Genomic DNA, 22400 nt, shown 5'->3' with positions numbered 1-22400 from the left:
AGAACACTGAGAAAATGAAGTACCAGCTGTCAGCAGGGGAACCCACTATGAGACAATGACAAAGCCCACACCACCCCTCCCATGAACGTTAATTTTCACCATCTATAATGAAGCCAGAGGAGGCTCAACAAACATTGTTGATGAGTAAAATCAATTCAGTGGCTCTTAGAGCACAGTCGACTTAAAGATGCAGCGATGAGGCCCAGAGAATCAAAGAGAGTTTCCTAAAACCAACCAGGCAGACACAGCACAGCCAGGTCCAGGCCAAGCCAATCAAGCACTGGGCCCGTCCCCTGTCCCACACTGCACCCAAATCTCACCTCTGAAAGCACGTGGCCTTCACCTTGAGTGGGTCAGAATTTCAAAAGCACAACACAGAGTCAGTGATTGCCCCTGTCATGAGCTCATACTGGAAAGTGAGAGTAACCACTTTGTAAAGGACCCCTGGAAGGGGTGGATCAAGATGCATGTTCTCCTGGCTCTGCCTCCCATGGGGCTCTGGGGTGGGGGGCACAGAATTATCGGGTGACAGGCCTGAGGCCACTCACAGTGACATTCCCTGTGAAAGGAAGTGGTGGTGGTATGTCCTTATTCTCTCTTGTTTCCAAAGTGCCTTACAGTGTTCCTCAGACAGGATTGAGAACTAAACTAAAATGAAGATGTTTACAGCTGAAAAGTAAGCAGAAAACCCTGGATTAAATACTGAAGAGGGAGAGAGACGGAGACCAGACCTGTGGAGCCCCAGGGAGTCCCCGTCTCCGCAGCAGGGCTTGGGTGGGGAGCAACTTCCTCCTCCCCAGTCCAGCTCTTTCTCTGGTCTTTTATGAGTAATGGGAGGAGTTGTAAAGAAAAGGCAGAACAAAGAAGATTAGAATGGACGGGAACAAGAAAAGGCCACTTGGCAGGTGACTGAACTTCGTTCTCAGCCCTCAAACTAGTAATGAAGCCGCTTTCTCACAGGGCTGGGACCCGACCAAAGAAGAGCACCTGACACTGGAAACAGCTGTAAGAAAATGCGTCCAGGCAAGAAAGGAGGAAGGAAAGCTGTATCTTCAGATGACATAATCGTGTGTGTAAAAGATCCTAAAGGATACAATAGAAAGCTACTAGAACTGATCGTCCACACTTTTAAAGATTTAAAACAAAACCAGAAAACATGAACTTAGGAACAAATGAGTACAAAAAAACATTCCGAGAGAAATTTTTTTAAAAAACAGTTAAGTCGAGAACTATATCGTGCTCATTAAAATACTCAATGTTGTTAAAATATCAATTCTTTCCCAGCTTATCTACAAGCTAATTGTAATTCCCTGGGACAACTGGACAACCACATGCAAAAGAGGGAACCCATACACAAAGTTCAGCTCAAAGGGACCACAGACCCAAACGTAGGATCTAAAATGATAAAGTTCTTAGAAGAAAATATAGGACGAAATCTTCACAGTCATGAATTAGGCAAAGCCTCTTTAATATGACAGCGAAAACGCAAGCAACAAGAGAAAAAATAAGTGAGACTTCACCAAAATTAAAAACTGTGCATCAACAGATACGATTCAAGAGCAGAAAGACAACCCAAAAATGGGGGTGGGAAAGTACAAATCATATTTTTGAACAAAACTGGTATTAATATAAAACAAATTTTGTTGGCAAGAAATGTACAAAAAAAAACAACAACACAACACAACACACCCAATGTCCCACGTCCCGATAACACACAAAGAGAGAGGCAGCTCGAACTGGGCCCCAGGGAGGGGCCAGCCCCACGGAGCTGAGCGCCGGCAGAGGGCACATCTGGGCGACCTGTTGTGCGTCACTCACACCTGCAGATCCTTCCTGATGCTGCCTCAAATGTCATCCTTCTTGGTGTCAGAAAATCCTTGTAACAAACAAGGATCAAATTCTTAGCTGCTTTGGATGGAGAAAGAGAATTCTGCTACTTATAAAGAAGCTGGGCCCTGGAATAGGGGAAATTATAGAGACTGAGAAATATGGAGTGAGAAATAGAACGCAATCACCAGAACCAAGCTGCCAAATCACTAGGCTCGAGTGGGCTGAGGCCAGAGGAAACAACCCTGTCCCAGGAACTTGACCATCAGAACACTGCAGTCCTAGATCAACGCCTGGGTGTCTGCTAAACTCCCAGTAACCCTCTGGCCACCCCTTGGAGGGCTAGGAAAAGAACGTTTGTGGGTCCAGACCACTCGACATCATTATCCATACCCCCAGTCATCCAGGTGCCCTCTCAGACCAGCCTGGAGCCGAAGAACACAGAACTGATATGTCTGGAGAATGGGCTCCTTACTGACAGCACCCTCAGACCTTCTCTCTTATTCAGAGCTCCCTGGGCACTGCCTTGCTGTGTTCCCGCTTTGCAAGCCCTGAGACCCTTGAATGAATTTGTATCATTTCTTTCTAGCCTGACTCTTCCTGAGCTTGTTCAACACAGATTGTAGAGTATGGAAGACACTCTAAATAGAGTCTAAAGTTAAAAGCAAACCAGGAAACCAAGAGGTGAGGCAGCAACAGGCCCTGAGTAAATGAGATGAGGAAGCAGGAGTTGACGTGGCAAGGAGGTGAAGACCCAGATGCACTCAGGGCCTGAAGGCACTCGAGAATAAAATAAGATAAAAGTACAGTGATAGCAAAGTGGTAATCGTAGGGAATAACTGGGAATGGTTATAAAGAGAACATTTGGAGGGGGTGGGAATGAAAATGACTCAGCCAAGGCTGGAGGGAAAGCAGCAGCCTTGAGAATAGGAAAGTTCCGTGTGGGGGCCTGGGGTCTCCTTCAGGTAACTGACAGTGCACAGTCCTATCATAAAGCATCTTCGGTGTGCGCATATGCTGTTAGCTTCACCTTGAACAAGATAGGACTGCTTCCTGATGCTGTGTGAGACCACCCATTTAACCTGCGGTCAGTGACAGTCTGCACTGGAACTCAGAAACCCTCTTGTGAGAGCTAACAGCAAGATCCGTAACCACACCAGGAAGGGGGAGTGGGTTTCCAGAATCATAACCCCAGTCCAATGAAATCTGGGCTCTCTGCCCAAAGTGAAGTCTCCCCGGGGCAATTATAGAGGGCATGGAAATCCGCAGGCTCAATCAACCATGCTAATGCTTCAATGGACTTGAAATGGAAACTGGCTTCCAGACATTTGTAAGCCAACACAAAGGAATCAGAAGGGGGTGTTTATTTGTGGCAATGAGGATCACCTGAATGAGAACCCAGGGAGATAGGTTTGGTCATGTGGCCAGGTCTGAAGCCAGAGGTGAGCCTGACCATGTGGGGCTCCTTCATGGTGCCCTTTCTCACTGTCCCTCTTCCTCACTCCTCCGGATTTCTGTGCCTCTTCCTACATTTCTCACGCCTTGGCCTTGGGCACTGCCAGGCGGGAGCTATTTCATCCTCGTCCCGGTCAAAGCTTCTGCAAGGCCCAAGCTGTGAAACAGACCAGGGCTCTCAGCAGGTGGAGTGAAGCACCGTCACCAGGTTCATGTCACACTCCCTGCATTTCAGCAAACTGAAGCAAGGGTGTTGAAGTGGAGGAACACAGATTAAAAGGGACAGTTACTTCCTGATGTGGAAAAATACACTATTTTCATTACATCCAGAGTAATAAGAATTTGCAATCGTTACCGCCCGTCGGCATGTCCTCTGCAGCAGGCCAGGTGCTGTAAGTGTTGCCTGTAACACTCACAACACGGGAAGCAAGGACATAAGAAACTGGGATTCAGAGAGGTTAAACAATGTGCCCATTTTCACAGACCTAAAGGTGACGGAGCCTGTATCGTTTGGGTGCAAGGCCCAGCTTTTCCCACTGGAACAGCACAAGGAAGGGAAATAAGAAGGGCCTGAAATGGAAACACCAATCCACCTCAAGCCCCTGTAATCTTCTCAGAGAGTCTCGTGTGCTTTCTTTTTCCCTGTCACTCTACACTCTGAACTTTTCATGACCTCTGACCTGCTCCAAACTATTGAGGCCTTCCTAAAAGCTTCGTGCCCCAGCCTCCCACGACTTCTGAAAGGGATGCTGTGTTTCTCACCGGAAATGGTGCTCTGTGGACTCTGCAGAGCTTCGGTTCCTGCAGTTCGCCCCAGTGTTGCAAAGAAGGCCTCGGACAAAGGGAAAGACGCCCCGGCTGGGCAGATCCCGGGGCTGCAAATAACCTGGGCGTGGGCACAAGGGAGCAATGAGTCCAGACAACTGGAGGCAGCAACGGAATTCCCACCAGGTTGGAACAAGAGCAGTAGGGCATCATGTCATGCTATTGTGTAATTAGTCCTGCTCTCCACATGAAGGTGATCAGAACACAGACCAAAAAAGAAAAGAACACAAACGAAGGGGAAAGAAAAGAAAGAAAGAAAGCAGCCTTTCCCTATATCTGACCCAGGCTCTGTGAGGTCACAGCTGTGTGACCAGAGTGGCCGTGACCCCAGACACAGTCCTCTCTGTATGCAAACCAGGGGCAGGAAGGAAAACAATATACACTTCTTCTCATCTCATACAGTGTAGGGTTTTTGATTGCGGGCCAGATTTGGAAGTCTAATATATCTTGGATTCTTCAATGTTTAAGGGCAGTTGCCAAAGGTCATATAAAATTAAGAAGTTTAAAAAAACTGGGCTGGACCCTAGGTTTTTAGGTCAAATGTTGTCAACGAGCCACTTCCCTTAGTAGAGTGATGCTCAGATCCCTCTCTCTTCACGCACACCCTGGCCCTGCACATGCCCTGCATCCCACCCCCTCCCTTTCACACCCCTCCCTACTGTCAGCCAGGACACTGATATGGTGATGGCCATAGATGACATGGAGCCCCACCTTGGAGCTCAGGGCGAAGTGTCTGAAGTTAGTTCCCCGAACCCCACCAGTCTAGCTGCGGCTGGGAGGTGACCTTACCCTGTGGGACTTGGAGACCGGCTGTGCTCAGAATTGGCACAATTGTTAAAAATAAGTGAATTGGCTGTTCAGCTAAAGGGGCAAACAGAGTGCCACAATACACCATCATTATTATCCTCCTCACTGTCATCATCTCCATCACCGTCATCACCATCACCATCATCACCATGATCATCACCATCATCACCGTCGTCATCATCATTTTCACCATGATCACCATCAGTATGGTGTTGGTAAGCTGAAATGCACCTTCCCTCTTTTGCCTCTTTCTCTATTCTTCTATGTTTGTAATGGCATAGATAGCCATGTCCACAGTAAGGCAGCTCAATGAGAAGAATAATTCTATCTGCTACATCAAACAAATACGTGACTACCATCGCTAAGAGGAAAAAATGCTAATTGGAGCTGCTTAGCACGTACCCCAAAACTACAGTTGTGGTGATACTTCAGTGGAACCCAACCCACGCATTCCACTCAGAACTCAGAGTTTCTAAAGATAGAAGAAAGGGTGCCCACCCTGGAGACCTGCAATGGGAGTGAAACTTACAGTTGTCTCTGTGTCTGGGGGGCTCTTGGAAACGCAACACTGTCAGAATGGTGAACAGGATGCATGGCCAGAAGAATTCAGCGAGGAAAAGGACCTGGGGACATTGTCAGAAAATAAAATTAGTGCTTGAATAAATTGCAGAGCATTAGGATATCTCCATCTCCTGAACATGGCACGCCGGCCAGGCTGAGCCTCCTCTAAGAGAGGCCCTTGTCACCCCTACCATGGCTCTCTGCCCACAGAGAAGGTCACTTCTCTTCACATCCAGCTCCTGGACTGTGTCACTCCTTGTCCTTCCCCTCCAGACCTGGCTTCTGCCCCCTGCCTTTTGTTCCACCTATTCACTTATTGCGGACTTCATGACATTGAACATTAAGTACATAAATGACTTCATTCCAACAAATTAACTCTTTTATTTTTCTAATCTCTTAAACCTTCCTGACTTTTCCATCCAAACAGCCATTTTGTCCAACCTGGGGGGGAACACGGTCACTTTCTGGATATTGCTCGTATCGCCACATGAGGTTCATAGCTGGCCTCCTACCAACGGCACGACACTGTTACCAGAAGGACTTCTCATTTCACACCACTCTGCCAGCGAGTGTTTCACATGCAGATATTTCACATTTGTACTGAATTTGCTTGAGATGCAAACAAGCCCCTAAAACTCAGATTGTTGGAGTCAAACCTCTTGACACAAACCACAAAAGCGCAACCCATAAAAATCGCAATCATTTGCATAGTTCTGAATTTTTGAAGTCAAAAGAATGAGAACTGAATCCTACTTTTAAGACAAAGGGGTTTGCAGAAAACAGAAAATGGGCACCATAAATAAGTAAATATGTGGACAGTTAGGAAATGCAAAAAGAACAGAAGAAATACAATCACTTCCTCCAAAATTAACTATCCGAGCAGGTTTCTGGATTCATGTTCAAAAACACACAGATATGCATCACTGATGTTGTTGGAATCAGTTTTCCACTGCAGCATGGACAGCTCTGCCTCCTGTTCACAGAGACTGCATAGCGACGTGGCCCAGAAGGTGATGGGGCGAACCAGTCACCAGGTTACGGGAACCTGGGAGGCTTTCTGTCTGCACCCAGTGCCACCCAAGTGTCCCATTCGGCTGTCTGCCGCAGGCGCATCTGTGAGGTGGCATTGCTCATCGGGATTGCCGAGTCAAACAGGATGTGATTTTTAATTTGGGTCTTTAGTTTGGGTTCATGTAACAAAAATGCCCTCACTGATGGCTAAACCAGCCACTACTCACTCTGATCACACCCAATATTAGTGACTTTTAAATAAATCTGTCAAAGTTTTGCCAAACCGATATGCAAAATGAGTAGCAATAATATTTCTTTAATTATGAAGATGAAGCATTTGTACAAGGAAAGTCTGTAATAATTTATGTCTATCAGCGCGCTAGTCTGCCCTGGGCCCAGTTTTCCATTATGTTGTAAGTCATCGTTTCCTGTTTTTCTCTTTCTTTAAAAAAGATCTCCGCTCTTTGTGGACCGCAAATGTTTTCTCCCGTTCTTTATTTGCTTCTTTATTGCCTAAGTCTCTTTTGCAATCATTTCCCAATCTTTTCATTTGTCTCATTGGTGTGGTATTTCCTGCCCCCACCCCCAGATGATGACCTTGTTGAGGCCACAAGAAAACTGTTGCAATCATAAAATTATAAACAGTTGTCGGTCCTGTCATAAAACCAAGGGCAAGTCTCTAGTTCCAAATGGAAAAACATTGTCCAAAATCTTTAACTCTACATCTTACCATGGAGACATTTCTCTGAAGACACCAAAGTAAAAACAATGTTCACCCTCCACCGTGTGTCTGTTTACAAGTCACCCCGGAAGCCCCTGAAAAGCACGCAGAGGAGGAAGGCCCCCCACTCAGGGGAAAGCAGCCCGAGGGCTGCTGAGTCCCTGTCCTTTGCCAGAGAGGAGTTGCTGCCTTTCGTGAGACTACAAAGCAGCCTGTCTTTGTCCTCACATTTTTGTATCGTGTTCTTCTTCTCCTGTGTCATTGTCACCCTTAAATCTTTACAGTTTCGATCTTACCCTCATTACATGGGAACGCGTTCTGGTTAGAGTCAGGGCTTCCCGTGCCTCTGGTTAGAGATGGCAGAGTGCCTAGTGCTACCCCCACCTGTCACCTCCCTGTCACAGTGCCTCTTGCTGTGACTTTTGTGGGTACCATACGCACATGCCAACAGGGACACACAGAGGACCCCTGGTAGGATGGCATGGTGGAACCTTCTCACAGGCTTCTTTTCCCAGACAAAATGGGGAGGGAAAAGGAAAAAAGGGGAGAGAGAGAGAAAACTTATCCTTTAGAAAAATGTCAAAATCATAAGTTTCTGGAGCAGCTCAGACAAAGGCACTGTGGCCCAGTCCTAACTCAGCTCTAAATGGGCAGAGCTGTCACCACCCCAGGACTACCCCTGTCCCTGCATCTGTGGTGACAAGAACCCCTGAGTTCCCTGGCCACCTTCTTCGGGCACAGGGGTTCGAAATGGCAGCAGGCATGAGTGAAGGAAACACAGACCGTGAGCAGGAAGGCTGATGCTGGTGGAGACACTGCTAAGGCTTCACACAAAAATGCAGAAAAAGATGCAAACGTGGGAGAACGATTTCCCCAACTCAGTGGCATGGACATGGTATAAGACACATAGCAGAATTTGAAAGGACAGCATGGAGTCCAGCACGTCTCATAATGATGGTTTCTCACCTCCAGTGGGCCCCCCCTCAACCTCCACTGTCATCCCAACCTCCCCTCCTGCAACAGAAAACAGGCCCTGCTTAATGCGTTCGCGGTTCACTGGAGTTCAGAGTAGAAATGAAAATGCTCAGATTACTGAGAAGAAAGCGCAGAGCAAATATAGCGCCTGGGCTGTGCTGTCCACGCCTGAGTCAGGTGACAAGAAAAAGCCAGCCAGCTGTCCAAACATTCTAGAGAGAGACAAGCTGAAAAGCAAGCAAAGGAAAGACACAGCATGACTGGGGAGAAACTCAAATAAAGAGGCTCTTTTGTTTTTTTAAGTGTTTCATAAAGAAGGACAATTTAATAAGAACAAATATTCAGACAACAAGGGCTCAAAGAAGATGACAAATAAATGAAAAGAGAGGTTGCAGATCTAAGGAAGCAACTTGAAAAATCGCCAGGACTCTAAATGACCGAGGAGCCCCAAGAAGAGAGTAGACATGGTTAAAGCTGAACTTCTGCAGTAGAGAAACAGTTTGCAATAACAACAGAGACTTAAAAGAACAGTCTTAAAAGCAAAAATATTAACAGAGGACAGCTAACGTATTTTCAACACGAAGGCTATGCAACATAAAGCCTGACCTGGAGGTAGAGGATCCACAAGTGAAACGACACGTGTCCTCAAAGACAGGACACAGGGGTGGTCCCCTGAAGAAGAAAAGACTTTATCTGAAAACTGGAGAGTGGTCCACGTTTCAGGACAATTAAGTTGCCGTTGAACGACAGCTACGGAACTGCGAAGAAGGCTGGCAGCCAGAGGCATCCAGGGGAGGAAAGCAATGCACTGACGAGGGGCTAAATTGGTCTGGCCTCAAATACAGGCTCGAATGTTCGGCACTAGATGCCAACACATCAGTATTTACAAAGGTCTAAGAGAAAGAGAGTGTGAGAAATATAATTCCCAGCCAAAACGGCCCTGGAGTAAAGATCCACATCCATTTATTCTCAATCATCAGAGAATAAAGACACTTTATTAACCATGAACCCTGAGATGGGAAAAGCTTGGTGATGAAATCCAACCAAAATGAAATGGACAGAATGTGAAACCCAGGAGCATCCATCCTAGTACCCGGCTGACAGAGACGGGAGGGAGCTCCTGCTGGAAGAACACAGCGCTGTCACTTGGCTGGGAGTAAAACTCTGAAGAGCTAGAGGAGGGGAGTGACAAAAAATTCATCGAAACGAAGGAAAAAGAAAGTGTCCCCAAAGAGCAATGGAGAGAAAGTAGGCAAGAGGATATTTTAATAACTAATAGTTGAGAATTTCCCGAACATAAAAAAGACACAACATCATTGATGAATAGAGCATTTACCAAGAAACATAGATCCACATTGGAAACTTCAGCACAACTAAGTCAAAGAGAAGATCTCAACAGCAGTTCAAGAAACGCAGACGCACTGCCTCAAAGGAAAAATTAGACTTACCAAGGATTCACCAATGGGAAAAACCCAGAAGACAATTAACCATCTTTAGACTACTTGGGAAAATTCTGTCAATCTAGAATTGAGCACCGAGAAAACTTACCTCTCAAGAATGAGGGTAAAAGAAAACTTCTGAATAACCAGAAATCAACATAAGGGCACAGAATGGTTGAAAATGAAGAGAAGAAGACCACACACCAGGTAAATAGTGTGCAAATTAGCTATGATGATATCAGACAACAGCGTCCAAGACAAAGAACATTATCAGATTTGACAGGATCACTACATGATAAAAAGAGTGAGACAATAGGAAGATATGATCACTTATGCCCTTAAATACTTAAGGAATACCCTCAAAATGCATGAAGCGATGACTGACAGAACTACACAAAGTAAATTCCAAATTTACTCTCATCAGAGAAGAATCCAATACCTATCACATGGTAATTTTCTATACCAGCTAGAATCGGTAAAAAAACGTGTTTTTTACAGAAAATACCATTTACATTATCAACAACAAGTATAAAGCACCTGAGGGGGGTGGGGAATCTAACCAGAATATGTGCCTTTATGAAAAAATTATGAAGCTTCATTGAAAGACAATATAAACACCTAAATAAATGAACAGATGAACACTTCATGCATAAGAAACTGATCTATCATATCAGTGCAATCCCAATGGAATGCCAAAAAGTTCTTGTTTTGTTTTGATTTTTCTGTGGTTGTCATTAAATTTAATGAGCTGGTTCTAGAATGTATTCGGGAGAAGAAACATCAAAAAACATCCAAGACAGCTTTCACAAACTGTTGGAAGAGTCTGCCCTCATGCATATCAGAACTTTCGACCCAATAATCATATGCAGGACAATGTGCAATTAGTTCAACAATACGGACCCTGGCACACAGGCTGGCAAAGAGGCCCAGAGCAGGTCTGCATGTTTGGAGTCTCTGTGTAGGAAAAGGCAGAGTCCGTGGATCCAGAGAGAAACCTGCGTTTCAATGAGATGTCCCATGCAATCTGTTATTCTCAGAGTGGGAGGGGTAGGGGAAGGCATGGAGGGAGGGGGCCCTTACCGCTGACACTACATGGAACTCCAAATGTGAAAAAAGAAAACCTTAAAATAATGTTTTGAAGAAAACATAAAGCATGTTTTGTTTGTCTTAATTAGGATACAAAAAACCATAAACCACAAAAAATTAAGCCATATTAAGCTCTCTGTTCTTCAGAAAAGCTATTTTAAAAGTGGGAAAGCCAGAAGCAAAAAATATAATTAGACCACGATTTGTCCCCACACACAAAAATTAATTCAAAATGGATCAAAGACTTACATATAAGATCTGAAGCAACAAATTTCATAATTAAAAAGTTATGGCCCTTGGTGTTAGAGGAGATTTAATGAATTTGACCCCAAAGGCAAGAGGAGTAAAAACAAAAACAAATGAACGGAAGTGTATCCAGCTGAAAAGTGTTCACACAGCCAAAGGAAGCACCAACAAAACTGAACTGCGGCCAACCGTGTGGGGGGAAGACATTTGCAAACAACAAATCTGACAAGGGGTTAACATCCAAAATATGTAAAGAACTCACACAACTCAACACCAAACAAACAATCCAATTTAAAAATGGACAGAGGACCTGAACAGACACCTCTCCCAAGAGGACATACAAATGGCCAACAGATGTATGAAAAGATGCTCAATTTCACTAGTTATTGGGGAAATAGCTAAACTTCACTAGCTATTGGGCAAATCAAAACTCCAATGAGATACCACCTCACAGCAGTTAGAATATCTAGTAGCAACAACACAGGTAGTGACGAGTAATGGATAGGAGGAGGAGAAAAGGAGCCCTCATTCACTGCTGGTGGGAATGCAGACTGGTACAGCCACTGTGGAAAACAGTATGAGAGTCCTCCAAAAAGTAAGAACAGACTTGCCATATGACCCAGCAATCCCTATCCTGGGGCTCTACCTGAAAAAAATCAAAAACATTTATTCACAAAGACATATGCACCCCTATGTTCACTGCATGATTCTTCACAGTAGCCAAGACGTAGAAATAATTGAAGTGCCTGTCAATAGAGGACTGGATAAAGGAGATGTGGTCCGTGTGTCCCATGGAATACTACTCAGCCATAAGATGAAATACTGTCATTTGTGACAACATGGATGGGCCTCAAGAATATCATGCTTAATGAAATAAGTCAGCCAGAATAGGTTAAGAACCATATGATTTCACTCATATTCACAGACAACAGGATGGTGGTCACCAGAGAGAAGAGGGCTGGGCTGGGGGACAGTGTGGGTTAGAGGGTAAAGGGGTCAAATACATGGTGACAGAAGATGACTTGACTTTGGGTGGTGGGCACACTGCAACAGACACATCATGTATCATAGAAACATACACCTGAAACCTATATCATCATATTAACCAATGTCACCCCCATAAATTTAATTTAAAATTGTAATTAAAAATAATAATAATAAAATGTTAACTTAAAAAAAATGGGGAAGATCAGCCACAGACCTGAAGAATTTAGGAGCTACCAGCACAGTATCTAGGACACATACTCCAACATGCATGTCCACGAGAGGGTAATCCATAGGAAATAGTCAAATACAGGAGCAGGCAAGAGCCAGTGGGGGGCCCTCGTGAGTGTGTGAGCAGATGCTCCAGCTCAGCTGCCCTCCAGAAGAAACAAGATAGACCCCAGTGAGACACTGATTCACACCCACCAGCCTCGGGGAGAGTGAGAAGTCCGACAGCAGCAGGTGCCAGCGAGCCTGAGGGGCAACGGGACGTTTAGAGAGCAGTCCCGTGGTACTGGATGAGCTGAAGGTTACAAACTGTGTGCCTCAGCAGTTCATCCACCATGTAATAAGTTGAGCCATTTTGACTTACTGCATAGGCTAGTTTTACCCTATAAAAAATACTCCACCGAATATTTACTCATTGAGAAGGTGAACCCTTATAAGGTCTGCTCAAGACGGCTTACAAGGGTATGACTTGTGAATGAAAAAAATTGCAAGTCATGCAAAAGAAAGGTGGGGGTGGCGGAGAATGGTACAACAAATGGTGGTGTACTGAAGCAAGAAATATAAGGGTGGTCACTCATTTACTCATCATAAGCATGCAGCGTGTGTCAGACGCTGGGGGTGGTCCTAGTCTGGGAGGGTGGGGCGGCTGCTGGTGAAAGGAGAGGGCACAGGGTCCCCATCAGGCCCTTCTCAGGATGCAGACCTGAGAACACCCAACGCGGGCCTCAGCCACGAGTCCCCACAGCTCTGCGTGCTATGTTTACAGGCCCCCCACTCATCCATCCCTCCATCCCCAACCACCAGTGAGGAGCCGCTCACACACTGGAGGCCAGGGTGATGATTTGTCCTGTACCCTTGAACGAGCTTGTGCTGGAACGTGGGCTGAATCTCAGGTGTACGGATTAGGTAAGTAAATTCCCATGAACAAAGCATCATACAGGGTTTAAACCCGTTTCTTAATCCTCCAGATTGCTCAGGGAACAAGTGGTTTGGGTTACAACTGAAAAACACAAAGAATAAAACGTTCGGTGTGAAAAAATAAGATTGTAAATGGAGGGAGGAGCTGCCCCGGAGACCTTGCTGTCTGAGGGAGAAGGAGAAGCCCGGGTGAGGCCAGAGTATCCAGGAAGCAGAAGGAAACCATATAATTAGGCTGAGGCCCTGGACCCTGGGAACGAAGGGCTTTGCAGTGAGCGTGAAATGCCATTGTGTCCTTTGGGGCACCGTGCACACCAGCCTCTCAGAAGAGGGGACTTTCCCAGCATATCATGAGCTTCATGCCATGAAATACTGCCGGGAAAGTGGGGAGCGGGGTCAAACAAACAGCCAGAACCTAACAGCAGCCATCTGCACAGTCGATGAAACCACAGGGTTCCGAGTGGGTTGCATCACAGTCGTCCCCTCCCTCCCCAGCAGGACCGTGTGCAGACCTTTAGATGGGCTGCTGAGTAGCTTTGGTACCGAGAGGAAGACCTGGATAAATTCTCCCTTTTTACTTTTGTTCTTTTTTAAACCTTATGTTGAAAAACAATTGTTTTTCTTTCAACATTCTTTCACTAAACCGTCACTGCATACCTACCCTTTCCAGCCTTGGGCAGGAGACTCTGAAGTGAGTTATAAAGATGAGTGAGGGGTAACTTTTTTTCTGAAGGACTCACAGGAGAGGAGCAGGCCAACCACCCAAGTTCATGGTGACTCTAGTAAGAAACGCATGTGTGCTGGCCCAGCCTGTCAGGAAGTCAGGTGAGCGGTATGTCTGATGTTGTGCATGTGCAGATTCTTCCACCCAAAGATTCCAATCCAGTGGCCTTTTCCTAAAGAGACAGTTGGGAAAATGCCTAAAATATGTACGGAAAAAGTGACTTCGACGCTGTTTCCTGCTGTAGTGAAGTCTGGTGCACAGAGAAGGCACCGGTGGGAAGGAGGCCGAGGTTACCAAAGGGGAAAAGGCGAGGACATGCTCAGTCCATGGGCACGAGAGGCCACTCTCGGGCACTGCAGGTGAGCACCCCATTCACAGCAAGAGCTGTCCTAACCCAACCACCGCCTGGAATAATTTTTTAATTCAAAATGATGCTAAAACATAGCTGGTGAGCAAACGTATTCTGAAAGCAGAGAAGATCATGAAGAAAAAAAGAAGAGCTATGAAAACCTATAACCCTGAAAAGTATCAGAATGTAGTATAAAGGGTCAGTGCTTTAAAAACACAACACTTGGGCAGACCAGAACCGCAGACCAATGAGACCGCATGCAGAGTCCCAGCCCAGGCTCAAACCACGTGCCAGAGTGTGTGACACCCGGGGCAAGAAGAGGCGACAATGGGGTCAGGCCACCTGAACTCAGACTTTTGTAAAAGGTAAAGACTTACGGGCCCTCCAAACTGTGGTTTACGTAGGTGGAGGTCCAAACCAGATTTTATTTCTTGAGAAACTAGAAGGGAGTAGAACATTTTCAAACCTATGAATGAATGAGGTGTAACTTCTGTAGTTCTGAAATTATAAAAGATACACTTCAAAGAAAAAGCAAAGATGATGTTATAAGATTATTCTTCACCCATCTTTATAATTCATAAATCAAATAGGAATAAAAGTAAGGAAAAAGTCAACTAACTGGGGAAATACTTCTAATACATGGAGCAAGGTCTTCATAACCAAATGGCAAGAGAAAAACCACCAGGCCTCTAAATATAAACTTGTCAAAGAATTTGATGGCCCATTTATATGAGACAATGCATATTTTGAAAATATTCTCACTCTAGCCCCTCAAAATATAAAATTGAAGGAAACTTCCTATGCCACTGCACATTTACTGGATATGCAAAGCAAACAACCACAGGGTCGAACGGAACAGTAGACACCAGGTGATTTCACATGACTTGTCCCTTCTGAAAAGAAGTCGGATCGGATAGAGACAAAGAACAATTCGCGTTGCCTTAAGGCTCAGCCATGTTACTATTTAGAAGTGATTCCAAGACTGTGGCGCTACCAGCATGCCCAGCATCAGACAGAGTGTCACACAACATGTCTACCAATGGTCACTGGTGCCAACTCAGTGCCAACAGGAATCCCTGGTTTAGGACTGCGGTGAAGAAGTAAACCTGATCGTAAACAGCTCAGCTGTGATACAGCACAGCTGTGGACCAGCAGGCACTGAGGGAGGACCCTCGGGCAGTGCTGCCCTGCACAAGTCAGCTCCACTCCCTTGAGAAATTTTCAACAGCTCCAGCTGGGGAAGGCAAGCCCTATCCTTCACAGAAAGGGGAAGTGCGCTATGTAAGCCACTGGGGAGCTAACTGCATAGAGAGATGGCCCCACCCCTGGCCCTGATTGGCCTGTTCTCATGCAAATGAGGACTCCAAATCCTCAGTTTGATTGGTCAAAAAGCACACTTCCTAATTAGTCACAAAGTAGCGGCTCTAATTGGCCAATGAAGATGCGGAGGTTATGGCTATACAGCTATGATTGGATGGGAAGTCTAAGTCCTACTGGTTGAGATGCAATTCCAGGAACTTGGATAAAGAAGTCCCGGTTCCCCGCTTTTAGCCTGAGATTCCATGTCGGCAGCTTTATTTTTAACATTTTTCATCCATAAAACCAGTTACAGGTCATTTTCCTGTAACCCCTTTGCCAACACTCTCAGTGTCTGGTGGGAGGCAGGCACGAAGCACGAGATGCATCCAGTGTGGGGCGGGTTTACTGGGGGCTTTCTAATGGGAGGGGGTGGGGTTTGAACTTGGCTTTATATGAGTGGGGAGCCCTCAAGAGTGGAGCCCAGACCGCCCTTGGGGGCTTCCTGGGAGCCCTTGGAAGGGGAAGCCCTAGTGAAGACCGGCCGGCTGTGTCTGTGTCTGTCTGGGAGCGGGCGTGCGCAATGCCACGAGTGGGGCCCCTCAGCAGGAGAAGGCGGTGGTTCTCATGTGGGGAACGAGTCGGCATTCATGGAAGGCTGTTCCTAGGATGATGGTGCCCAGGAGCGTTATCCTGTCTCCATCAGCCCGCTCCAACCCATGGCTGCAAGACGACCTCGCAGTTTTTGACAATGACCTTAAACTTAGCCCCAACCCCCTTCACTAGCCCAGGTCTTCAGTAAAACTTCACCAGACCCAAAACGCCGGCCTCAGTCTTCATCCATGGAGGAAGGAATCAGAGCCCCGTCCGACTGCGGGTGGGGACGGCGCAGCCGCAGGGGCCAGAGGCAGACAGGGTTGGAGATTGCAGACACAGGGCAGAGAGCAGTCACCGCTCCGTGGTGGGAGAGGGGCGGGCCGGGGTCCAGGCCGTGAGCCAGCTTCTCTCAGATGTCAAACCTCAAACACGGCCACAGAACCAGGAGAATGCTGAGCATCAGGTGCCATGCTGTAGCTTTCCTTTTCGTTACTTTTTCTTTTCGTTATTAATTTGTTAAATTAAAGAATCTACTTTTTTCCTCTTACAATATTTTCTCTTTTTGTTGTTGTTATGAAATTATCCAAAGGAAAAAGAACAAAACAGACTGATTTACTCTCGTGCAGTTAGAACGGACGTAAAGTGAACACACCAGGAAGTCCCGCAGAAGCCCAGCTCACGACCAGCATGGGTGAGGTTGCTCAGACACTGCCCTCAGGATGCTCCAGGGGGCGCTGTCAGCGGCAGGGACCTACCCGACCCTTGCCCCCAGCAGGCGTTCTGACCGGAGACCAGAAGCCCAGCCCCTGGAAATGCATCCCACAGCAACCCCCAGGGGGAAGGGGCAGTCTCCTGCCTGAAGATGCTCTTCACTACAGGCAGACCTGGGAAGGGCCTGGTGCGCGCGATCTCAGGGACCGGCCCTAGTCCATGCACGTGCACCGATGCACCAGGCAGCAGAACCAGACCCAGGACGGCGACACACACCTTCCAAATGCTGGGCTTCAACGTTCAGTGAAAAAGGAGCGAAAAGCTAGGATTTTATCTACACAAATGTATTGCATTCCATATGCCCAATGACAAGGAACACAGCTGTAACAGACTCATGGGATGGTGGAATTTCTGATGGTCTCGGAAGTTCCCTTACTGTTCTAGTACTTCGTGTGCAATGAATAAAAATCGAGACGCAAAAAATGAGTGTTATTAAAAGAGTTGAGGAAAGATTCTTCTATCCACACTAATTATTTCCAAAAAGAGTGGTATTTAAACAACTTATAAAGCTAAGTATGAAGGTAGTATGATGAGTACTCTCCATCCATTCTGTGCTATTCTATTACACTGTTTGAAATTTCCATCATACCATAATTGTTAAGGGTACTATAAGGACAAAATACAGCCCTGGCTGGTGTGGCTCACCTGAGTGCAGCCCGTGAACCAAAGAGTGGCAGGTTCAATTCCAGTCAGGGCACATGCCTGGGTTGTGGGCCAGGTCCCCAGTAGGGTGCATGTGAGAGGCAACCACACATTGATGTTTCTCTCCCTCTCTTTCTGCTTCCCCTCCCCTCTCTTTAAAAATAAATTAGCCCTGGCTGGTGTAGCTCAGTGGATTGAGCGCGGGCCTGCGAACCAGACGATCGAGGTTCGATTCCCAGTCAGGGCACATGCCTGGGTTGCAAACCGGTTCCTTGCAGGCTAACTACCAGCAGGGGATGCATAAAAGGCAACCATACATTGATGTTTCTCTCCCTCCCTCCTTCCCCTCTAAAAATAAATAAATAAATAAAATCTTTAAAAAAAATAAATTAAATCATTTTGTATTATTTTTTAAAGATTATTATTTATTTATTTTTAGAGACGGGAAGGGAGGGAGAAAGAGAGAGAAACATCAATGTGTGTTTGCCTCTTGTGTGGCACCCACTGGGGACCTGGCCCGCAACCCAGGCATGTGCCCTGACTGGGAATCAAACCTGAGACCCTTTGGTCCCTACCTGCCCTCACTCAATCCACTGAGCTACACCAACCAGGCCTAAATCTTTTTTTTAAGAATAGGATATAGTAAAACAAAGAGGTTTTTAGAATATAAAAATAGATGGGATTTTTTCCAATAGTGTATTTATCTTACAAAGAGTGCCCATTTCTCAGTCACTAAATAAACATTTATTTGAGGCCATGCAATCACTCGGTCAGGTAGCTTACCCTAGTCTGTGCCCCATTTCCATAGCCAGGAAGCTACTTTGCAAAAACAAAGAATCCAGGGATTGTCACTGGAGAACAGGAAGAGCTAGAAAAATAGGTCAGTTCAAAGACAGTGGGCCAGAGGGGCCTGGCCTCAGTGCTGCATGTCCACAAGGCATCCCAGGCTCCCTGCCAGCCCAGCAGAGGGAGCATGGCCAGAGGCGCCTTACTGGGGGCCCTGCCTTCACACTCTGCGGCACTGTCTCCCACCAGTGTCAGAGGATACCGTCCCCACCGTCCCCAGGAAATGGGTCCCATGCACATGCAGGCACTGCGGCCAGAACGGGACATGCACTAAGTCAGTCCTGAAACACAATCTCATTTTCCCGGGAGGAAGACCAGGTGAGAGGGATTAACAGGCACAAACTGCCAATGGCAGAATTGGTCATGGGGTGTGAAGTCCAACACGGGGAACAGACCCCGTAACGGTGTGATGACGGTGTGCAGGGCCAGGTGGGCACCAGGCCTGCCAGGGGTCCCTTCATGAGGCACATAGGTGTCTGACCACTAGCTGTACACCTGAAACTAATAGGTCAGCTGTAGTTGAAGAAATGAATGTTTCAAAGTGCAACCTGCCTGCCCCGAGAACCAGCAGGGGCAGGGCCCAGGGGTAGCCCTCTGGGCCAGCTGCCACTCTCCACACTGAACCCGACCAAGCTTGCCCCTCGCTGCTCTGGACAGTGCTGCAGTGAACCCCCTGTGCGAATGCCACTGCCCACAGTGCACAGGCGCCTGCAGGTGTGTCCCCTTGGGCTTGTGGAATGTGTCCCTGTGGCCAGCTACAGCTCCTGGAGGGCAGGTGTCAGGACACACCTGGCACATGGCACAGAATCAAGACACAGCAGAGTTTGTCTCCCCTCCTCCACTCGTTCACTCCACAAACACTTATTGAACAGCTGTTATGCCCCAAGCACGGGGCTGGGGGCCAGAGATGAGGTGGTTGGGCAGATAGCCCTGTTCTCCTGGATCTGACAACTTCGAGGGCGCTCTGGGGAAAAGAACGAGCACGCGAACCAGCCATGTGAGGCGATAAACACTAAAGACATGGTCTAGCCAAGAAGGGCGAGGCGCGGGGTCACCCTGCAGATGTGTGGTCAGCAAAAAGGCAGTGGAACATTTCTGGTGAGCACTCTTATCTTAGCAGCACAAATAACTGTGGAAATGTTGACACCACTGAAGCACCCCTTCGTGAAGGGAGGCTGAGCTGTTCTGAGCCTCCAGTGTGTGGATGAACAAAAGCAAAGAGCACTGTCCCCAGGGAGCTGGGCCTGGCCCCCACCTGCAGCTGCCTCTGAGAGGAAAAGGGGTGAGCTCCCCTCAATGCGCCCTCAATCGGAGCATCGGTCTCGTCATCAGCTCCTGGCCTCAAAATTCAGGTTTCCCGCTGACCTCACGCTAAGCCTGACGCCCTTCCCAGGCAAAGGTAAACATCTTTAACATGGACCTTATCTGGAGGAAGAAAGAATATTTTGGATGTGAGAATTCAGCTGAACAAAATTCAATGCCAGTCACAATTCTTCCTTCTAACAGAAAAACAGGGCGGCACCAGCCCTGGGGTGTTGAGTGGGGGCCTTGAGTCAGAAACTGCAAAGACACTGTGCAGACCTACTTCTGCTCAAAATGGCATTTTCGGGTGTTCATCTCAAGGCCGCAGCCTCGGAAACACAGGCTAGGCCGTCCCTGTGCGAGTCATTGGCTCCTGCGTGGTCAGAACGCAGGCTTGCAGGGTCCTCGAGCAGCGCTGGCCTGTGTCCTGTCTGAGCCGTCCCTGTCCACCAGGGAGAGCCAGCCTTGCTCGCCACTTGGGCAGAGCTCCAAAAGGAGGCAAATTAGCACCAAGGACCTGACGTGGAAGAGGAACTCCGAGCCCAGGGCCACACCACCTCCAGGACCTGCCCTGCAGCCTCCAGCTTTGGGATGGGCACCCGGGGCTGGCCACCCTTGCGTTAATTCTACAGCTGGTCCCTTCAACCAACAGACTCAACATCTCAGTTTTTATGAGATGCCCAACACACCAACCACATCTGAAATTTCACCTTCATGTGTGGTTTTTCTAAATCGGCCCTTTTCTGACAAGATGCCATGCCACTGGTCCTGTGGTTCAGCCACCTTGGCCCAGAGGGCAGGTCCTCGCTTGCTCTGACCCAGCCTCCCATTCCCTGTGGGGTGGGGGCGGCCCCAACAACTCTGACACCCCACCCTGAGGACCCCGGGAACCTGCAGCCGTCACTCACCGGGTTCCTGAGTCTGCACAGCCAGTTCTTCCAGAGCAGGGCTCCAAGCTGGCGCCCGGCTGGCCCCATGTTTCTCTCTCTGGTTGGGGAAACGCGGAGCCCAGGTTTATATCCATGGGCCCAGGTGGGCCGGTGCATTTCAGTCAATCCCAGCAACCGGGAGTGACGCAGGACGGATTAGCAGCACTGAGGGAGGCCACGTCAGGTGTTCCCCGCCCCCTCCCCACCCACCCTCTGGTGAGAAGTCTCACCTTCCATGGCTCTGCTGGGTTACTAGGGTGGGTCGTGGGAAGGAGCCTGCCACCCCTGAGCTCAAGGACACGCCTGGCTGGGGCTGGCTAGTGCAGGGGGTGCGAGCTCACCTCCCCGCAGCCCTGAGCCCCGTTCCCTTGATGCTAACTGGGTGGGATTCCTCCTCCCTCTCCTGGACCCTCAGTGCTAGGAGACCCCTCATGGGCAGATTGATGGAAAGGAGATAGAAGCAGTGTTGGTCTGGGTAGATGGGGGGCAGGGGCTCCAGCTCAAGGTCGTGTGCTGTCTCACCCTTCCCATACCCTCTCTTCACCCATTTCCCCCAAAGGGCTGGGACCCAGGCACGGAGCTCGGAAGAATGCAGCAGGCACAGTCAGCTGGCACAGATAAGCCCCTGGCTGGAGAGGTGGGCAGGGAGGAGGGTTCTGCTGTCTGCCCCTCCCGACAGTCTGAGGCAGGAATCGCACTCTCACGCCCCACTTTGAGTTGATTGTATTCCTCCAGGTGGGACATAAAATGTGATTTCTGTTTACTCCAAAGCCAGAGAGCCTATTCCTGATGTGGAAGCAAAAGGCAGCAGAACCAGAAGTCTAAGCCCAAAGTCACATGAGCAGCAGGACCCAGGGCTGCCCTCTCCAGGCTTGGGCCAAGCTCTTGGGATGCAACTGTGAACCGGCCACCTGCAGTGGGTCCCAATTTTGGTGCCGGTTTCACAGCTGGAGAGGTCCAGTAAGTTTCGGAGGGCAGAGCCCATTCAAACGTGTGGACGCTGCCCAAACAGCAGAGGTCCAGGGTGCTGCTGGGAGCCAAGGGCCAGCCCAGGCTCCCAGAAGGGGTGGGTCGGGCAGCCCTTCCCTCACTTCCCCATCGAGGTCACACTGGACCTGGGATGGCATCCTCTTGGTGGGCGCGGGAGAGTCCCAGGAATAATACGTTTGTGCAGGTGTGATTTTATTTTATTTTATTTTATCTTATTTTATTTTATTTTAAGAGCCTTCGCCTTGGGCCTATTGGTCTTTTAAGACAAAGAACCAGAAATACAGACTTAACCAGATTTAACCTGAGTTCCAGCCGGCAGGAGGTCCTATGACAGGTAAGCAGACAGGAGTGCGGCCCTCGGCCCTGACCTTCCCTGTGAGCTTTTGCTCCCAGCAGCCAGTGACTGTCCACAGTGGAGGCTGCAGCGTCCAGCCCCCCACAGGGCCATGGGAGCTGCAGGAGGGCTATGTCCCTCACCGACATGGACACCACATGCCTGAGTTGGATCTTTCAAACACCCTTTCTTAGGGACAGGTGAAGGCTTTATTCTCAGCAGGTGCCCTCTGCCCCACTCCCGAAGGGCTGGGTGTGGGCACATGTCTACGGCAAATGTGCTCCCCAGTCGGCAGCCAGTGGGCAGGGAACTGACCGGATGTTTCCAGAGAAAGACCCAGCTCTCACCTGCCCTGTAACCCGGGGCAACTCCCAGTGCGGGGCTCAGCACCCTCACCAGCACCGCAAGGTCGAGAGGTCAGCAGAGCAAAGAGACCCATCTGTCACTTGGAAAATGGCACCTGACACTCACTGGACTCAGATTAATATAGTGACATAGTTTCCTCATGTCAGGGTTGCAGGAGACCCTGCCCTGGCT

General features: G+C 48.2%; 1 protein-coding gene across 5 annotated transcripts in view; it reads right to left on the bottom strand.

Moving 5' to 3' along the window:
• ABCA13 (ATP binding cassette subfamily A member 13) overlaps positions 1 to 20628 on the bottom strand; it is a 132659-nt gene extending 112031 nt beyond the window's left edge. For 3 of the 5 annotated variants that reach the window (XM_037041071.1, XM_037041073.1, XM_037041072.1), the window contains exons 1-3: positions 20519 to 20613; positions 5444 to 5537; positions 4045 to 4168 (exon numbers count right to left, since the gene is read on the bottom strand). In XM_037041071.1, coding sequence (XP_036896966.1) covers positions 4045 to 4168; positions 5444 to 5537; positions 20519 to 20587 — 287 coding nt within the window. In that variant the 5' untranslated portion in view covers positions 20588 to 20613. Of the gene's footprint in view, positions 1 to 4044; positions 4169 to 5443; positions 5538 to 20518 lie in introns of all 5 variants that reach the window. The other 2 variants (XM_037041075.1, XM_037041074.1) reach the window with 2 other exon arrangements.
• Positions 20629 to 22400: the final 1772 nt, after the last annotated feature.

This window comes from Sturnira hondurensis, unplaced genomic scaffold (genome assembly GCF_014824575.4).
Source record: "Sturnira hondurensis isolate 20B ecotype Veracruz unplaced genomic scaffold, ASM1482457v3 Scaffold0002840, whole genome shotgun sequence".
Taxonomy (NCBI): domain Eukaryota; kingdom Metazoa; phylum Chordata; class Mammalia; order Chiroptera; family Phyllostomidae; genus Sturnira; species Sturnira hondurensis.
This window is presented reverse-complemented; position numbering and strand designations above follow the sequence as displayed.